This window comes from Solanum dulcamara, chromosome 4 (genome assembly GCF_947179165.1).
Source record: "Solanum dulcamara chromosome 4, daSolDulc1.2, whole genome shotgun sequence".
NCBI classification, from domain to species: Eukaryota; Viridiplantae; Streptophyta; class Magnoliopsida; order Solanales; family Solanaceae; genus Solanum; species Solanum dulcamara.
This window is the reverse complement of record NC_077240.1, coordinates 61,965,282-61,985,988: the sequence shown is the minus strand read 5'-3', so window position 1 is coordinate 61,985,988 and position 20,707 is coordinate 61,965,282. Positions and strand designations below refer to the sequence as shown.

At 37.3% G+C, this 20,707-nt stretch overlaps 1 protein-coding gene across 1 annotated transcript; it reads left to right on the top strand.

The window, feature by feature from the left end:
• Window positions 1-1,307: 1,307 nt before the first annotated feature.
• On the top strand, window positions 1,308-13,530 carry LOC129887479 (uncharacterized). The gene is made up of 20 exons (XM_055962592.1): window positions 1,308-2,690; window positions 3,413-3,616; window positions 4,402-4,506; window positions 4,603-4,668; window positions 4,755-4,919; window positions 5,179-5,253; window positions 5,333-5,487; window positions 8,248-8,383; window positions 8,466-8,535; window positions 8,642-8,769; window positions 8,884-8,940; window positions 10,011-10,196; window positions 10,316-10,408; window positions 10,514-10,599; window positions 10,683-10,749; window positions 10,839-10,905; window positions 11,023-11,159; window positions 11,689-11,780; window positions 12,492-12,558; window positions 12,950-13,530. Exons 1-20 carry the CDS (start codon window positions 1,476-1,478, stop codon window positions 13,112-13,114), a joined length of 3,336 nt encoding a protein of 1,111 aa, XP_055818567.1. The 5' UTR covers window positions 1,308-1,475; the 3' UTR covers window positions 13,115-13,530.
• The last annotated feature ends 7,177 nt before the right edge of the window (window positions 13,531-20,707 follow it).

Here is a 20,707-nt window from a genome sequence, read left to right as displayed (position 1 = left end):
CTATCACAAGTGAAAATATATTTGATCTCTTTTTCTATGCTCATGTGATTTTAGAAAAATTAAAAAAACTGACTATAATTGACTTTATGTTAGTTTGATTGGTTTATAGATCAAAATATTATTGTAACATACATAAATATATTAACGGTATTTTAGAAAAAATTGTCTCTATGAGATAGGGCAATATCTGCGTATATGCTATCTTCCTCAGACTTATTTGTAGAATTACATCGGGTATGTTGTGTTGTTTAGAAAGATTTATGAATCTTATTAAAATAAATTTGGAGTCTTTAGGTAATTATAGAAATATTTTAAACCGAACCAACTCCACTTATATACGCTCTTAGTTGGAGGGCATGAATATTTAATTGAAGTAAGTTAAAAAAACATATTTAAGTAATACTTCCTCCGTCCAACAATACTTGTTTATTATTGACTATGCACAATTCTTAAGAAACTGTAAATAAAAGAGCAATATTACCATATCACCATTTAAATATAATAAATATAATATCTTGACAAAAGTAATAAGAAAATAATTACTAATTAATGATAAGACTAAATTAGGAACTAAGTGTAAATTATCTCCTGATTTCATAAATTAGACAAGTATTGTTGAACATCTACTTTTAATATAGTGGACAAGTAAAGATGGACAGAGCGAGTACTAGGGGTGTGCATCGGTCGATTAAGTTCGGTTTTATGTATTATCGATTTGGTTTATCGATTTTCAATTTTGAATTATGCTAAACTAATAACAAACCAATAAGATATTTTTTTTATCGATTTTTGATTTATCGAATTTGGTCCTTAACGGCTAGGTTTTCGGTTTAACCAATAAGAAAATACTCATAAAATAATGATATGACTTCTTCAACAATTTGGTGCGACAAAAGAATAATATAACTTTACGGAATGCTCATAAAATAGAAACAATACTAACTAACATGAAAAGAATTCTACAAGTGCAATACAAATAAAAGAACTAACACAATAATGTGAATTGAGGGCTAAAGGGTAAATCTAGCAATTAATAAGGTATTAATATTAATATTTAATATTTATTTAGGTGTAAAGTAGTAAAATACTATTGTTTTAATGTGTTATCGATTTACCCAATAACCCAATATTAAAAATCAATATCGAATCAATAACCAATAATTTTTTTATAAAATTATTAGAAAATCATTAATTCAATAATTCAATAATATACATATTTTTTCTTTCTTTTTTATTTAATGAATAAAAAGTTCAAAAACCAAAAACCCTCCCAATTCCCACTCTCTCTCTATTTCCGCGTAAGGAGTGCGGCAGTGTGTATTTCACGCCTCTATATATTCATAGCGACACACAATTCCCTGTGTAAGAGAAACCCCAATTTCGCAAAACACAGCACACAGCCAGCCACCTTCTCCTCTCTGCAGCCACTTTCTCTACAGCCATATCCACACATCCATCTCTCTTACTCCTTCGCCATGGCTGCCGAGCAAGCTCAACTGGCTGCAATCCTCGGACCTGATTCAGCACCATTCGAAACCCTAATTTCCCATCTCATGTCTGCTTCCAACGAACAACGATCTCAGGCCGAGTCAATCTTCAATCTCATCAAGCAAAACGATCCCAATTCACTCGCTCTCAAGCTCGCCAATATTCTCACCTCTTCACCTCACCACGAAGCCCGTGCCATGTCCACAATCCTCCTCAGAAAGTTGCTCACCAGAGATGACTCATTCATCTGGCCGCGCCTCACCGAGTCTACTCAGTCCGGTATCAAATCAGTGCTTCTCGCATCTATTCAACGTGAAGAATCAAAATCCATCATCAAGAAGATTTGCGACACCATTTCCGAACTTGCTTCTTCAATTCTCCCCGAAAACAAATGGCCTGAGTTGTTACCGTTTATGTTTCAGTGTGTTACTTCAGACATACCTAAGTTACAAGAATCTGCCTTCTTGATCTTCGCTTTATTAGCTCAATATGTAGGGGAGATGTTAGTTCCTTACATTAAGGACTTGCATTCAGTGTTTATGCAGACATTGAATAACTCGCCCAATCCTGATGTGAGGATTGCTGGTTTAAGTGCTGTGATTAATTTTATTCAGTGTTTATCAAGCTCAAATGACAGGGATAGGTTTCAGGATCTATTGCCTGCAATGATGAAGACCTTGACCGAGGCATTGAATAGTGGACAAGAGGCGACCGCACAAGAAGCTTTGGAACTGTTGATTGAATTGGCGGGTACTGAGCCTAGGTTTTTGAGGAGGCAGCTTGTTGATGTGGTGGGTGCAATGTTGCAAATAGCTGAGGCCGAGAGTTTAGAAGAAGGAACGAGACATTTGGCTATTGAATTTGTTATTACATTGGCCGAGGCTAGGGAAAGGGCTCCTGGAATGATGAGGAAACTGCCGCAGTTTATCAGTAGGTTGTTTGCCATTTTGATGAAAATGTTGCTGGATATTGATGACGAACCTGATTGGCATAGTGCTGAAGTTGAGCACGAGGATGCAGGGGAAACAAGTAACTACAGTGTTGGCCAGGAGTGTTTGGATCGTTTGTCCATTGCATTGGGTGGTAGTACAATTGTTCCTGTTGCGTCAGAGCAGTTGCCTCCTTACTTGGCGGCTCCCGAATGGCAAAAGCACCATGCTGCGCTCATTGCGCTTGCTCAGATTGCTGAAGGCTGCACAAAGGTACTAATGAAAGTTCCATTTTTGTCTTTGTACTCTCTTGATTCAATGTTATGTGAAAGTTTAGTTTGTTATGGAAAAATAGTTTTTTTTTTAAAAATAAGTTTTAACTAAATTCTGCAAATAGACTGATGGGGAAAATCAAACTCCCCACCTTGGAAGAGAAACGATGTTTATTCTTTTGTGTTTACATCATACAGTGACAGAGGAAGAACATGGTAAAGTAAATATTAGTCTGATAGTGTCAAAGTTAAATTTTGAATAGTATAATTAATATGTATTGCTGAAATTGTATAGAAATGGAATTGTGTCAAACATTTTGAGATGTTCTATACTTGTGTCTTATAGAATACGGTGGAGGTAGTATTTATTGGGAGCGAATTTTGATGACGACTTATCTATATTGAACATTGTAGCAAAGGTTTGGTGCTTTTTGCCGGTTCATTTATTACTTGTTTCTGTTATCACAGCTGAATGGTTACTTATCTAATTTATTATTTCTGCTCATTGGCCATTTTGGTAAATTTTACAAGAGTCAACTAGCTTAACTGGGTTATTGGACTAGAGTTTGATTGTGAACTGCTCATTGGTGCCAATCATGCAAGTATTTATTTATTAGTTGAAGACACTTCATTCAGCCATCTGTCCGAATCTGTCTGTTTGTCAATTTAAATATTGTTTGTTGATTTTTAATTCAGTGGGTTTTCTTTTTTTGTCTTTAATAGGTAATGATTAAGAATTTGGAGCAAGTCGTAAACATGGTTTTGAGCTGTTTCCAAGATCCTCATCCTCGAGTGAGATGGGCAGCTATCAACGCAATTGGCCAGTTGTCTACTGACTTGGGGCCAGATTTGCAAGTACAATACCACAGCAGAGTACTGCCAGCATTGGCAACAGCTATGGATGATTTCCAAAATCCACGAGTACAGGTGTGTCCTAGTGGTTTGTGAACCCATTATAGTTTCTATATCTTTGTCAAATGCCCCTCCCCTCCTGAACAGCGCTGCAAGATAATGCTTAATAACGAGAGCAGAAAGTGTATTAACTGTTTAAAGTATTGCTTTCATCCCTTTTGGATTATTTATTATTGATTGTTGCCATCTAAAGCAAGAACACAATGGGAATAAAGGATCTAATAGATGACACCAATTAATTGAGATTATTATATAGCTGTTTTTAAGTGCACCGGGCTGCCCTTTTTTTATGATATAGCTGTTTTTATTTGTTACACTTGCACTGGATCAAAAGTTTATTTTCCCTTTTTTTCTTCCTAAAAATTTCTGGTTAGCCACTTTTTTCCCCTTGTACTGATAGAGTGATTCTTAAAGGCACCTCTAGTTTCTGGAAAACCCTTAATTTGCCTTAAGGACAGGTTATCCAGTGATGAAAGAAACAGGGGCACTTAGGCAGCTGCAACTGATTGTTGTCACTTGTGGAGAGAATGATAAATTCTTTATTATTTTATATCCAACTATAGTTGATCAATCGTTGTTGAAACCAAATGTTTTCAGTACCTGTTTAATCATTGCTGATGGTTAATTTTCATAGCTCCAAAACTTCTCTTCTGCTTCTACTTATCTGGGAATTCGTCTTAACTTACTTAACATATCATTATGCATTACTGTTGGTTATGGTGCTTTTGCATGTGATTGCTTGGTTTTGTTGTCAATGCAGCTAATTATGGTTTTGCCTTTTTCTTTTCCTTAATTCACAGGCACATGCTGCGTCAGCTGTCCTCAACTTCAGTGAGAACTGCACACCAGAAATTTTGACACCTTATTTAGATGGAATAGTTAGCAAACTACTTGTTCTTCTACAGGTAATCCCCACGAGATATATGGTGTCACATATCAATTACTACTGGCAAACGATGCTCATGATTTCTTTCTTCTCTTTGCTATTGTCTGAAATGCAGAACGGAAAACAAATGGTGCAAGAAGGAGCATTAACTGCTTTGGCTTCAGTGGCTGATTCATCACAGGTATTAACTTGTTACAGCTTTTCTGATTCCATTTATTTTTTGACTTCCATTTGGGACTAGAATTGCTAATAAATTACATACAACAGGAGCACTTCCAGAAGTACTATGACGCTGTAATGCCATATTTGAAAACCATCCTGGTAAGTGCGAATGATAAATCTAATCGTATGCTTCGAGCCAAAGCCATGGAGTGCATAAGCTTGGTTGGGATGGCTGTTGGAAAAGACAAATTCAGAGACGATGCTAAGCAGGTCAGCATGACAATACAGAACAATGTTGCCCAGTTTTAATGATTACGATTTTTATTTTACACTATTAATGGCCTTGGAAATAACGGACCCTCATTCATATATTCCACTCTGATCAGTTCAATTTTTAGCAAATTGCTTACACTTGATTTTATTTTTTTGATGAAGTAAAGTTTATTGATGTATGCCAGCTAAAAGCTGAAATATATAGTACACCAAGAAAGAGTTTATGCTTACACTTGAAACTTCATTGCCTTAACAGGTTATGGAAGTGCTTATGTCACTACAAGGATCACAAATGGAGACGGACGACCCTACTACTAGTTATATGTTGCAGGTTTGGGTGCATTTCTTGATTCCACAGACACAGAACTTATCTCAACACTGTCATCACTATATTCTTGGTATCATTGTAGGCATGGGCCAGGCTTTGCAAGTGCTTGGGACAGGATTTCCTGCCTTACATGAGTGTAGTCATGCCTCCTTTACTTCAGTCTGCTCAACTAAAGCCTGATGTGACCATATCATCGGCAGACTCAGACAATGAACTTGATGACTCAGATGATGATAGGTAATATTCTCACTGAAGTTTACCTTGTACCTTTAATTATGAAGTTCCTTGCCGATTGAGTTCCTCTCAGCTGATGTTGTTAGAATAGGAATATGTATATACAATCCTACTTACAACTTGTTTGGATGGTGGTTTTTCATGATATGGTATCGTATGGTTAGTAAAAGAATCACATTTGTTTTGATTGTTTCTTTAATTCTATAGTATGGTACGGTTTTGTTTCATGGTTTTGTAACCATGAAAACCCTCACTTTTTGAAACAACCAATTTGGTGGTATTCCATTGTTTACTTATTTTTTTCAATAATACCCTTAATTTTAAAAATCCTCACGAAATTTGTCTTCCTACTCTATGTTTTCCATTCTTCCTTTCTGCTAACATCATTCTTCTCGGTTCTCTTCGATTAATTTTTTCCTATGCTATTTGTGTGTTAGTTTCTTGCATTCTTTAGTTTTCCTCTTTTTCAAACGTCCCAATAAATGAAATCATCAGATTTCCTTGATCAGGATCTTCAAGGGTAATCTTTTTCTTGTTCTTTCATGGGTTATTCCAATCTTATATCAGGTCATTTTGATGTAAAGAAATCATCCATGACGGTTGAATATCCATTGACGATCAAGAATTGGAAAATTGGGAGAGAATTTTAGTGGGAAAAAATTAATATTTATAATAATTAAGGACATTTTCATAAATTTATCAGTTATGATACAGTACCATACAGTCAAACCAAATAACAAAATTATCATTAAACAATAGCAAATCATACTGTCTATCCAAACATAGTATTGTACTATATGGTACCATACAATACAGTACCGTACATTATGAAACCATGGAAAACCACCATCCAAAAAGAGTGTTAGAATAGGAATAGGAACAGTAGTAGAAATAGAAATAGTAAATAGTATCCTACTTGGTAAAGGATTGTATTATAGTGTCTATAAATAGGGTCTCTGTGTGATAATGTTGTGTGATAATGTAGATACACAATTCAATAATATTTTTCTCCTATACTTCTCATAGGTGTTATTTGTCATTTTGAATTTTTGTGTTCTAGAGAAAATTTTGAGTAAAAATTATAAAATTGGTGAAACATTTGCCTCAGCTTTCAAAAAGAGAAAAACCTACTATTGTTTTTCCATGCCAGTTAAATTTGGCTAAATACATAGATAGCCCCTTAAACTGGAACGAAATTTCATTTAGACACCTTAACTTTAGCTGTGACCAGTTGAACACTTGTACATCACAAAAATGTGTCTCATGGGCTCCTCAGGTAGACAAAACCAAACAAAACCAAGTGCATGATTTGCACACTGATAATGTGTCAATGGTCAATGAATTAAAGACACATGTCATATAAAAAAAACACGTCATTTCATCAGAAAAGCATGTCATCCCATAAAAAACTCATTTGGAAAAAAATGCCTCTACAGCCCCTCACTTTCATTCTCTTCATCTTCGTCATCCCAAAATAGAACCCTCCCTTAGTCATCTACCCTTCAGAAATAACAGCAACTTGGTGTCACAAGTTATGGGTCATTACTAACAGTACCATCAAGAAAAAATACCAGGCAACAACTATAGATGCATTTCTTCTTTGCTTGAATCCCAATTTTTTTGACATTGCAACCCCAAATTGTCAAGTCCCCATAACCAAGGTACTCCTTTTTCCCGTTAGAAATTTAAAACAAACCAAGGAAGTGAGGAACGTTCTAATCTAGCTGATAAAAAACATGTATGAATTGGAAAAGTTGAAATGACTTCATCACTGGGCGAACGTTGACAAGGAGCCTAAATATGCAAAATGGTAAGTACAAAAAATGGATGAAAATCTGCTAGGTCCAATCCCAGATAACCAAATCAAGGCAACAATGGCAGATGAGTTTCTTCTTAGTTCTCCACCATATGATACATTTATTTAGTAAAACATAACACAATTTTTTTGGGGTGGCTGGTTTACACCGTCTATGCTCTTTCTCACCATTAATTACTTACCCAATAAGGACGAATTATCAGTAGTTGGAAAAAAGGAAGGGGTTAAAATCAGAAACAAAAAAAAGAAGCGAAGATACTTGAAAAGCATTGCTGAATGCTCAAGAAGACTCTGAGTTGAATACTGTAATTGATGGGACAAAAACAGTAAATAATGGTCGAGTGTGGGAGAAATAGGATTTTTCATTTTCTTAAGAAGAGACTGAGAAATTTAGATGAATATGAGGCATGAAGCTATGTTTACACTCTCAAAACTGAGTATATGATACACATGATTTGCCACATCAGCATTTTGTATCCTAGAGACACATTTCTCTGAACTAACGCTGTTCAACTGGTCATGACTGAAGATAAGTTGTGCAAATGATAATCATGCTAAGTTTGAATGGCTATCTATGTATTTGGCCTAAATAGTTTGTATGCATGTAGATAGTGTCCACATGGTCAGTCCCATGGTTAGTGTGGTATGTGCAGTGTCTATTCACATTGGTTTGTGGAAAACAAAGTCACATGCCAAACCGACATGTGGTTTTGTTGCATTTTGGATCAAACCATCAATGTTTCTTATACAGTTTAGGTAAGAGGATAACTTCATTCTTACCTTCAGAAGTTCTGACATGGAACAACTTTAACTGTATATGGTTAATGTCTATGACCTATTACTTTTCTGGGTTCGTATGGTATGAATTGTATTGGCTACATATTTGTAGTTACTGGTTACTCTATTGGAGTTTGTGTCGTATCTTATTTAAGATTCATGTCTTGCAGTATGGAGACCATTACTCTCGGGGATAAAAGGATAGGCATCAAAACAAGTGTCTTAGAAGAGAAGGCCACAGCTTGTAATATGCTATGCTGCTATGCTGATGAACTGAAGGAAGGTTTCTACCCATGGATTGATCAGGTTTGGCATTAATCACTCACATATTCTTTCATACATGTTGAGTTAAATTGCATTTAACAACGGACATTAATGCATTAAATAGGTTGCTCCGACGTTAGTTCCACTTCTCAAATTCTATTTCCACGAGGAAGTCAGGAAAGCGGCGGTGTCAGGTGAGATTTCTTATTTTTCTATACATTTATTTGGGTTTCTTTAGTTTATCCAATTACTGATTTTTTTCAGGAGAAGACTAACATTTTATTTTGTATTGGCTTATAGCAATGCCGGAGCTGTTACGTTCTGCTAAACTGGCTGTAGAGAAAGGGATTGCTCAGGGCCGAAATGAGACTTATGTCAAGCAATTATCAGACTACATAATTCCAGCTTTGGTTGAAGCATTGCATAAGGTTGACCTTGACCTCTCTAGTTATTTGTTGTCATGGTGTTCTTCTGTAGAAAGTGATTATTGTACATGTGTTGGATTGAAAGTTTTCTGACGTTTCGGTTGCTTTTTCGTGCAGGAGCCTGATACAGAAATCTGTGCAAGTATGTTGGATGCATTGAATGAGTGTGTTCAGGTTGGTTAATCTTTAAAAATTATTGATTTCTTTTGATGCGTTAACCATTATAAGCTTGTGTTTATAAAACTATATTTCTTTTTAAGTGATCAGTATGATGAGTAAGTCAGCCTTTGCAGCACTTGTTCTCATTGTGGTTGTTATATGACCATTTATGTTTACTGTTTTCAGTCATTTAAAATCTTTCTGTTAGCTTGATTACATGTACCTAATGAATAACAGCTTACATGGGAAATTAGATATTCATTTGTATACAATAGTACTGCAACATGCATGATCAATTATCTTGTTAAAACACCTTTTATGCATGAACTGGTGCACATTCTAATTCTACGGAAGACCTTGATAGAGAACTTAGTGCAAGCAGTAAATGTGACTCACAGTTCTTTCAAGTTGATGTTAGATTGATGGAAAAAAGATGCTTTATATCATAGAGCCTCTCTGCCTCACCCCCAATGTCCCTGCCCAAATGAAAAGCAAATCTAGACAGCTCACTGGCCAATGAGGCTATGATGTTTGAATGTTTCATTAGGTTCCATTTATCGAATAATACTGACACATTAGTTTAGTCAAAGCTAGAAGCGGAGTATTGAGGTGCATGCTAGCTGGCCCTCCAGATCAACAATAACTACTATGCCGTAGTCCCAATCAAGTCGAGATTGACTATGAATCCCCTCTTCTTCATTCAAGCTCGTTTCATATCATTATCATACTAAACAAGTGTGAAATAAGTTAGATATCATCATATTAATGGTGGCCCGGACACCATCATTTAAAAATAAGAGCTAGAAGCGGGAGTAGTAGCTCTGTAGCTTAACAATTTTTCAGAGAAGTAATAATGTGCTTGTAAAATTCATCAACTATTGAAGAGAAGTGGATTTCAGACGAGAAAGGCATGAGAACTAGGAGAACCAGAGCATGAATTCCAGAAGTAATCACTAGAAACCTGAATGATTTTTGAACTTGCATAAGGCTTAAATGCATCTTGAAATATATGATTCTGTCAGTATTCCATGTGGGACGTAAGATGTTTGATCGTACCAAGAATTCTGCTCTGCTGTTTTTTCCAGATCTCTGGACCACTCCTGGATGAAGGTCAGGTCCGAAGTATTGTGGACGAGATAAAACAGGTTATCACAGCCAGTTCAAGTAGAAAACGAGAACGTGCAGAGAGGGCTAAAGCTGAAGACTTCGATGCCGAGGAAAGTGAGTTGCTCAAGGAGGAAAATGAGCAAGAAGAAGAAGTTTTTGACCAAGTATGTTTAACATAAGATTAAGTCCATAGATGAGTTAAAGTGGTGTATCTTGCTAAAAATCTCACATGTTGGAATCTATTATGTCTGACTAATCGAATCTCATTGTCTCTTTTGCTCAGGTTGGTGAAATATTGGGCACATTGATCAAGACGTTCAAGGCAGCCTTCTTGCCTTTCTTTGATGAACTGTCATCATATCTAATGCCTATGTGGGTAAGGATCACCTCATGTTATTTGATACAACTCTCATCTTGTATGCTGTTTGCATTTTGTTGAATAACTTTATTTTTTCTTGATCCTTTTCCCACATCCATTAAGGGCAAGGATAAAACAGCTGAAGAAAGGAGAATTGCAATTTGTATTTTTGATGACATTGCTGAGCAGTGCCGTGAAGCAGCTCTAAAGTAAGTCTATTTTATGGCTTTATCTCAACTGAGCTGCTAGTATTCCAAGTATTAGATTTGACTGTTTTACCTGTGCAAAATAGGTATTATGACACCTATCTGCCTTTCCTTTTGGAAGCATGCAATGATGAAAGCCCAGACGTCCGTCAGGTTTGCATATGTTTAATGGTTGTAGCATTTTTCATACAAGTTGCACATGCTGTTAGATTTATCTGAAATCCGAACAATGGTTTGTTCAGGCTGCTGTTTATGGACTTGGAGTATGTGCAGAATATGGGGGTTCTGTTTTCAAACCTCTTGTTGGAGGTATAATGTAGTTGACTATGGTTTTTAAAACTTTTCCTTTCCTACTATTTGCTCAGATTTTATGATGAGGGTATTGTGTTCTTATGTCAATTTCATTTTATGACCTTAATAATTCAGAGGCTCTTTCAAGGCTCAACATAGTTATAAGGCATCCCAATGCTCTTCAACCTGAGAATGTAATGGCATATGATAATGCTGTTTCAGCACTGGGGAAGATATGTCAGTTTCATCGCGACAGTATTGACTCAGCCCAGGTATATTCTTCCGGACCAAGCTTCATTTTTGCTAGATTTTCTTGTAGGTTCATAACTATGATATGCCTGAGATGGAGTACTCAACTTTCAGTGCTTGCATCAAATCATAAAGAGCATAATCATTGCTTTTGTGATTTTCTCAAGTGCTTGTAACTCCTACCTTTATTTATAATCATACAGAGATATAGTTATTTTGCTGACCAAAAACTATTGGACAGGCTGTAAAACGTTTTCATTAAATGACTCGTATTGTTTCCCTTTTTAATGGAGTTGCGGAGGCAAAATCTATATCAACCATCAGTTTGTCTTTCAATCTCTTTGGTCTTTAGCTTCTGAAAAAGATATGTTTGTACTTTCCTGAGTATAAGTGTGCTTACTTTCTTTCAAGTCTGTCCTCGATTGTGCAAGTGCTCACATGTCAAAATATATCTAACATATGTCGCTTTTGCATGTAGAGAATTCATTTTTCTCTACTACTTGGTACCCTGTAATAATTGTTCAAATTTCTTATTTTTATGACATTTGGCAGGTTGTTCCTGCTTGGTTGAATTGCCTGCCGATAAAAGGTGACCTGATCGAGGCCAAGGTTGTTCATGACCAACTCTGTTCAATGGTTGAAAGGTATTATATGAGTTTTCTTTATCCTTTGGCCTTTCCTCTTACCTTAGAGACGATGGAAAGATCTGGATAGGGATCAACGTCTGTTTTTTAAATTTTTATGAACAAGCCATGCGTTTTCCAGCTATTGTTTTGGTTCTGTCAAACAATATGTTGTCTAACTTATTTCAGCAATTTTCTGTTGCTCCAAATACCCTGCATTGGTATCATTAATATTGTGCATGTGTGCAAATAAATTGCTCTTTTTGATATCTGGAAAAAATAAGCTACTTTAAAGTGAGCTAAATATTTGAAGTAGCATTTCAAAATTATAACTTAGGCGGTTTATAGAAGTCTCAATGGAGCAATGTGATTCAGTTTGGTTGATTATATCTTCCATTAGGTTTGACGTATGCAATGACAACAACTGCATCTTAATCCCAAGCTAGAAGGATTCAGTTATGTGAATCCTCTTATCTCTTTTGCTTCATTTGGACCTATTTCATTCCAATATTTAGAAAAAGCTTGATATACCTAATAAAGTGTGATTTTTGTCATTAACCCAGTTTATGTATTACAGTTGAATGCCTTTTTGATCTATGGGTGGTTGATCTGAGTCATCTTGACATGTTTTGACATTCACCAATCTGTATTAATTCAAACTTGCCGACATATATGAGTTTTAATGTCTTTCTATCTAGTCCTTACATTTTTACCATATTTTCATGCTTGCAGGTCAGATGGAGAACTTCTGGGTCCTAACAATCAGTACCTTCCAAAAATAGTATCAGTTTTTGCTGAGGTTAGTTATTAAAGCTTCTTGTATAGGTCAAGTATCTTTGGTAAAATAAGGTAGTAGTCTTAAACTAGATTCCTCATTTTGAACCAGTGGTTGGACTGAAATTTCAAATAGTGGTTTGCTTTTTTCTGGTGGGTAAAGAGGGAAGTGGGTTTTTTTTTGGGGGGGGGGGATGATGGGGAACGTTTGCTCCCCGATCTCTTTATTTAGGGGCGGCTCCAGTGACATGCTTTTCTTCTCCTTTTCTTTTTGGTGTTTGTTTCTGCCCTCATTGCATCCATACAATGGTTGATTGATCATCCAGCTAACATGATTATTCTTTTGAATTTCACTCACATATTGATTTTCATGTAGCCGCTGCCGTTGTGTAAATGCGTATATACTTGTTCTGTAGGTTCTATGTACTGGTAAGGACCTTGCTACCGAGCAAACCGCCAGTCGGATGATTAATCTGTTGAGGCAGCTTCAGCAAACATTACCACCAGCCACCCTGGCCTCAACATGGTCTTCCTTGCAGCCTCAGCAGCAGATAGCATTGCAATCCATTCTATCATCTTAGTGTTGTGGAGGGTGACAATATCCAATGCAATGGAAGCTGCTAGGCTGAAGCTTCGTGGGTATCAAATATTTGATTATCAATTCTTTCTCGCGAACATGATTCATTTGGGCTTTTGAGGTCATGCATCAGCCTGTTGTCACTTTGGTTCAAGGAGTGTGAGCAAAGGCGTTGGACCCTTCTCTTTTTGTAGAGTGTGTATATTAAAAGTGTTGCATTTGAGTCCTCATTCAGTAAGGATGGGACGGTTGGTGATTATGGTTTGCTGAGTTATTTTTCATCAAATGAGTTTTAAGCTCAAGGGTCGTCAGGGAGACACTCTTGTCACAGTTTTGGTCCAGTCATATTGGAGTTCTTTACATTGTGGATGGTAGACGGATTAAATTATAAATGGTGATTATTTGTTGCTTTGGTTGTGATCTTTTCCTGCCGTAGTTCTTGGAGTTTTATTTGCGATTTACTGCTGAATTTGTAAGTATGATAGAAGCCGGACAATTTTACAGTTGCAGCCTCCCTTGGTTAACAGGAAAAATAAGGTGGTGTTGATTTTTTCATCGTGGAACTGGTAATAAGTGCCATGAAACTGCACGATGACAAGTTCTTTTTAGGGATGGCAATGGGTCGGTGCCGGTATAGGTGCAGGATGAATTCCAACATTTTGAGGGACACTGGTTTTAGAGCTTTTGTGAGGACAGGGTGGGTTTAAATATTTTTTTAAAAAATAATCATGTGGGGCCGGTATTGGTGCATGATGACTTCCAACATTGGAGGGACCGTGGTTTTGAGCTTTTGTGAGGGCACGGCATGTTTAAATATTGTTTTAAAAAATAATCACATGGGGCGGGTTGTAGCTTGGGGATCTAACCAGTGAAAATTCAACAAGAGTTGTCTTTAATATTGTTGACACTTTGATTAAGGAAAGGGTCAAAGTCACTCTAAAACATTTAGGATCAAATTAATATTATCATGTTGTGAATTAAATTGGCAAAAGCTTGTTGTGAATTAAATTGGCAAAACAACAAATAGAAGGTAAAGAGGAGAACAAAGATAATAGGAGAAAGCAAGCAGAACAGAAGAGCAGAATATGCAAATGTTTTGTATTTCGATGCCCCATTCACTTCATTTACATGCCTGCAATATATAGGCAAAAGATAGGCTAGAAAGAGAGGAAACCAGTGGGTTGCCCACTTATCAGTGGGCCCCACTTATATAAAAAAAACATCTACTAACTTTCTAACACCCCCTCTTGGATGTCTATGTATAATGTCTCCTTAAAAATTCTATAAGAAATAATATACATATTTGGTAATACGCTTTGAGTGCTGCCTCATCAGGAAAATTCAGTGGGACAAAACCTTGGTTAAGGAAAAACGAGTGCAACGTGTATTTTACTCCCCCTAATGAAAGCTTAATTTGATATTTTGGAGACGACGCATTCCAACCTTATATCTTAATTTCTCAAAAGTTGATGTTGGTAATGCCTTTGTGAATAAATCTGCAAGATTATCACTCGAACGAACTTGTTGTACATCAATATCACCATTCTTCTGTAGATCATGTGTGAAGAATAATTTTGGTGAAATATGTTTCGTTCTGTCTCCTTTTATGAAGCCACCTTTCAACTGAGCTATGCACGCGGCATTGTCTTCGAATATAACTGTGGGTACTTTAACATTATTTTCCAGATCGCATCTTTCTTTGATGAACTGTATCATCGATCTCAACCACACACATTCTCTACTTGCTTCATGAATTTCTATTATTTCAGCATGATTTGAAGAAGTAGCAACAATGGACTGCTTTGTAGATCGCCATGATATAGCAGTCCCTTTGTGTGTAAACAGATAGCCTGTCTGGGATCGAGCTTTATGTGGGTCTGATAAATAACCTGCATCTGCATAACCAATAAGGTCTGTGCAACCTTTGTTAGTATAAAACAAACCCATATCAATAGTACCCTTCAGGTATCGCAAAATATGTTTGATACCGTTCCAATGCCTTCGCGTTGGGGATGAACTATACCTTGCCAGTAAATTAACAGAGAATGTTATATCAGGCCTGATTGCGTTGGCAAGGTACATAAGTGCACCAATAGCACTGAGATATGGTACTTCTGGACCAAGAATTTCTTCATCCTCTTCTGGAGGTCGAAATGGATCTTTTTCCACTTCAAGTGATCGAACAACCATTGGAGTACTTAATGGATGTGCTTTGTCCATGTAAAATCTTTTTAAGATTTTCTCAGTGTAGGCAGATTGATGGACAAAAACCCCGTCTGCTAAATGTTCAATTTGCAGACCTAGACAAAGTTTTGTCTTTCCAAAGTCTTTCATTTCAAATTCTTTCTTTAGATATTCAATTGCCTTTTTGGACCTCTTCAGGGGTTCCAATGAGATTTATGTCATCAACATAAACAGCGAGTATAACAAACTCTGATTCTGTTTTCTTAATAAAAACACATGGACAAATGACATCATTTATATAGCCTTCATTTATTAAGTACTCACTAAGGCGATTATACCACATACGCCCTGATTGTTTTAGATCATATAATGATCTTTGCAGTTTTATTGAGTACATCTCCCGAGACTTATTACATGCTTCAGACAATTTTAGTCCTTCTGGAATTTTCATGTAAATTTCATTATCAAGTGAACCATAAAGGAAAGTTGTAACTACATCAATTAGATGTATTTCAAGATTTTTATGTACAGCTAGACTGATGAGATATCGAAATGTTATTCCATCCATAACAGGTGAATATGTTTCTTCATAGTTGACCCCAGGTCTTTGAGAGAATCCTTGTGCAAAAGGGCGTGCCTTGTCTCTTACAATTTTATTTCTCTCATTTCGTTTTCGTACAAAAACCTATTTATAGCCAACTGGTTTTACACCTTTAGGGGTTTGGACTATGTTACACCCTACCCTTTTTAAACTCGGAATGCCTCATAAGTTCCTTGGAAATTGTCATGTACGCCGGATACGCTACGACACTATCAAACGGCTCTAAGGAAGGGAGAATGTGATACCCCATAGGAGAGAAGGTTGGAGATGAAATCATAAGAGTCTGGAAGGAATTGGAGGCCAAGTAATGGGTCGTAGGACTCGATTTATCTACGTAAGCTACTAACTTGGAAGTCTTACATACTTAAGCTATTGGAGTTGGTACCAAGATTTAGTAGCATGGGTTACATAGGCTCTTAAAATAAGACGAGATTACGAACCTACGAAACGGAGCAAAAACTAGTTTCCGAACTTACGAAAGTGAAGCAAACAGGTGACAAGCAAGCACCTCAAGCAAGCAGGTGACAAGCAAGCAGGTGACTCACCTGCCTGCTTGGGGGGGTGGACCCCGCTGCCACATGGCGGCGCGTGATAGGTCGCATGATCCTAGGTGGCGTCCTAGGGGGCTGCCACGTGTCACCCTAAGGAGCTTCCATGTGGCACCTTATTAAAAGGTGGATATATACATATTAATGACTCTTAAGTCATTTAGATTCCAAAATCAGCCAAAAAATAGAGAAACAAACGTGAGACAAGAGGCAGCCATGGTTGGAGAAGTTTAAGGTAAGTTCCTTGATTTTTCTTCCGTGAATTAATTAGCTACAGTGTTCCTCAAGCACGTGGATATGTATATATGTACATATATGTATATTATGATGACTAAGAAGTCATTTATTCAGCTGTACACTTGGAAAAAATTGGACAGAAACGTGAGATGAAGAAGAGAGGAGGGCTACAACCTAGGGGCTGCCAAGATACGCCTCCGAGCTTCGCTCCGTAAATAAATTATCTAAGGTATACTACGATGAATTTAGGGTGCTAATAACATAAATTTACTGCTTGGGGCAGCGAGGAAGTCGCACAAACAGCCCGCTCAATTTCAGCGCGTTTGAAGAAGTTCTGAGGCACAATTTTGGCTAGTTTTGGCCAATTTCGGGTAAGGTAAGGCTTCTCCTTTAAATTTGGACTTTATGGTGTTATTATAGGGTGTATTACACACCTTTTGGGTTGCTGGAAGTTGGGGAAAAGTCGTAAAGAGTTCGACATTTGGAATAAACTAAATTGAAGTCGCTATAGTTGAATTATTGTCGAAATAGAGTGTTGTTCTTCTGAGGTGCTGCTGCAGGGGTGTGGCTTGTGGTTGCAGGGTCTAAATATGTTCTAAATGAGGTGGGGGAGCTTCTGGTTTTAGCCACACGACCCCCTCTTCGTACGGTTAAAGGTTTGGCAAAAATGGAAACTAGAAATCCTATTTCGATATCGTATTTTTGAATGAGTCATTTGGAGTTTATATTGTATATTGTTGGTGTGTATTGCTGCAGGTTGTTGTTGTTGGTTGGCTGTAGGTCTTAGGAACCTAATTGGAAATTTGGATAGGGCACATTATAGGGGAGGTGCTTCCCAATTTTCGTCGACGCCTTAGCGAATAACAGAACTAGTCGGGGAAACGACTAAGGAAATAGATTCCATTAATACTAAGATGTAACCTAGGGTGTTGGAAAGTAAAAGGGGTTGATATTCATACTACTTTCATGTTGAATAGGTTCAAAGGACGGCAAGGCAAGCAGGATAAGGAATAATTCAGACAAGGTATGTAAAGCCTATTCTTTCTTCTTCTGGCATGTCTTAGTTGTAGGTTAAACAGGATATGAGTTCCGGGGTAACTCCATTCTTAGCATCTCTTATTTACGTCTGAATATCGGACTTTTATAATAATTGAACTATTTCCCTGAAAACTTCTCTATGCCAAAGAGATAACAAATGTACAGGCTCCAAGTCTTACAGGCTATATGTTAACAAATGTTTCTGGTTCCATAAGCGATTTGGCTTTACTTTAGTACATGTCTACGAGCCCCGAGATTACAATTGATATTGCCCATAATGGCATTTAGAAGTCACTCGAGATGACTACACCACTACTCGAGTCCTCCAACAAAATTTTAATCTTCTTATACGGTCAAGTCTCTAATAATGATTTAAATTGCATATAGTTACTCAGTACTCTACTCGTGTATATTGTAACACTTCTTTCCCTGAGTCCCGGGCCAGGATATGTTCTCGTGCACAGTTCATTGCATTATTCCCTGAGTCCCTCAATAGAGGGCCAGGATACGTGTATAGATATATGATGATGTGTTGTAATAAGGTGGTGATGGCGCCAGGCCTATGATGGTCCTACAAATGTGATTCACCAGACCCTTGAAAGGGCCGGCTATATTGTATAAATTGAGCATGCATGCTTTTGTGATTCACAGAGTACATGTACATGACTTTGATTTGATAATTTGTTCCTCTGCCTCTCTATTTCGAATATACCTCTAGTGTATTATGTTACATTTTACATACTCAGTACATATGTCGTACTGACCCCCTTTCCTGGGGGGCTGCGTTCATGCCCGCAGGTACAAATACAGATTTTGGGAGTCCGTCAGCTTAGGATTCCATGCAGCTCAGCTGGAAGAGGCTCCATTGTATCGGGGCCTAGTTTTTGATACTGTCCACGGATATATAAAAATGGTTTTATCCATTCAAGGGTACGGCGGGGGCCCTGTCCCGCCATATGTTGTCGTTTATATTTTTAGAGGTCTACAGACATGTATATGTGGGTTGTATATGTCAGTTTGGTTCAGCTGGGTCTATATGATATATTGTACATGTTGTTATGTCATGGCAGCCTTGTCGGCTTGCGTTCCCTTTCATGTTGTGATACAAACAAAAAGGGCTACAAGTATATGTAAATGTTATCGCCCAGTGGGGCTCTGTTACATGATATTGTTTTATTTACAGTTCAATGTGACCACAACTAATAGATATGTGTACGGGGGTCCAGGTCGGACCCCGATCGTGACCTACGGGGTTGGGTCGTGACAGAAGTGGTATCAGAGCAGTTCGTCCTTGGAGTGTCTGCCGATCGTGTCTAGTAGAGTCTTGTTTATCGGTGTGTTGAGCGCCACATCTATAAACAAGAAGCTACAGGGCATTTAGGATGTTACCTGTCTTCTACATTTGATATCGTTCTTTAGATCCGAGTCATAGGAAAACTCCTTATACTAATCTTGGATCTTAACAGAGGGAGGACACTAACAAAAGGAGGTAATTGACGACATGGGACATTACGAAGCATGCAGGTAAGTAAAGTAAAGGCACGGAAGATATCCGTTTGGTAAGGTATTGAACTAATATTGAAATATAAAGTTGAAACCTGAAAGGAAAGCAGACAGAAAGTGCAACAGATGCAGTTTGAAGTTGGACATATGAGGTAAGTCCAGTATTTTTATATTATTGTTGACGTTGAAAGCCCTATGTGGCTGCGATATGAGATGACATTGAAAGCCCTGTGAGGCTGTGATATGATATGAATATATATATATATATATATATATATATATATATGTTATGGCCCTATGAGGCATTGTTGGTATTTTCTGCATGCAGGTTATGGGATAGTAAGAAGTGTAGAGGAAACTCTGCCGAAATTTTCCCAGAACGGGGAAAAGGAAATGAAACATAGATTTTTGAGATGTCTGAGAAGTTGATACCAAGTACCCCTACTGTGTTCAACTAAAGCTGTAAGAGGTATCCTTCAGGTTGCCGATAAGGGGCACCCTTTTCACTTGAAAATTTTTATGTCGGAGGAACAAAAGCTTATTTAAGTAGAAAGTTCGGATTATGGTATCTCTAGCCGTATTTGTATTGTAGGAAGATAAACACAGGGCTCAGGTTGAAGGGTAAGATGTCCAGTAATTGAGATTCACTCTTTTTGAAGGTACCAAGCCCCCAACTCCTATTGTAAATTAGATGAGTTATTGATAACTCGAGGGTAAACTCGGAAGGGGACCAGGTAGGTCAAGTATTAACAGGAGTACTGTGATGTTTAAGAAATTTTGGTTTCTTCCAACAATGGTTGGAAAATGATTTATGATAACAGTTTATAGTTTTCCACCGACTAATTGGGAAAAGAACTCCTAACGGAAGCATCTCAGGGAGATGTCAGGGACGAATACGAATTAAAAAGGGGATATGTAAGTATGAATTGAACAGTGTGATACGAGTATGCAGGGACAAAGTGGAACCACTAGTAAGACGCATTTAGTACGCATTGACTATGTTAAAGGCCTGCATTGAGAACGCAGTAAGAACATGTGGCTTAAGAAAAAAAAATGAAAAATGACGCATGTACACAACGTCGCCCCAAAAATAGTGGAACCCTTAAGGGATGAGGATGGAAGACTTAATGAACAAATGATGCAACTTCTATTCGCCCCATGAAGCAAAGGATATAAGTTGGGACAAAACCACTACTTCGAGAAAACCTGGAATAGTTATCATCAGAATACTAGTACTGCCTAATTGAAATTGGAACGACTACAACTACAAACAGAGGAAAATACGAGTACCCTCTAAAGGGGGGAAGTTAATGAGAAAATGGAAAAAGTAAGGTAAAGGAAATCGATATGGGAATACATTTGAGATGGGTGTCTAAACTTTAATAAGATACCTTGCCAAACCAAGCTAGAAAGGTCCGGAAGCTACCAATAATTGGATGGAAGCCAGAATGCTACATAAGGCAGCGTTAAGAAGTTTTTGACGATA

What these genes read in the sequence shown, in the direction of transcription:
- LOC129887479 (XM_055962592.1), top strand. Translation starts at nt 1,476, where the DNA reads ATGGCTGCCGAGCAAGCTCAACTGGCTGCAATCCTCGGACCTGATTCA. An exon ending in CAGGAAAGCGGCGGTGTCAG is followed by an intron (nt 8,536 to 8,641) that starts GTGAGATTTCTT and finishes ATTGGCTTATAG; the next exon opens with CAATGCCGGAGCTGTTACGT. An exon ending in TGCCGTGAAGCAGCTCTAAA is followed by an intron (nt 10,600 to 10,682) that starts GTAAGTCTATTT and finishes TGTGCAAAATAG; the next exon opens with GTATTATGACACCTATCTGC.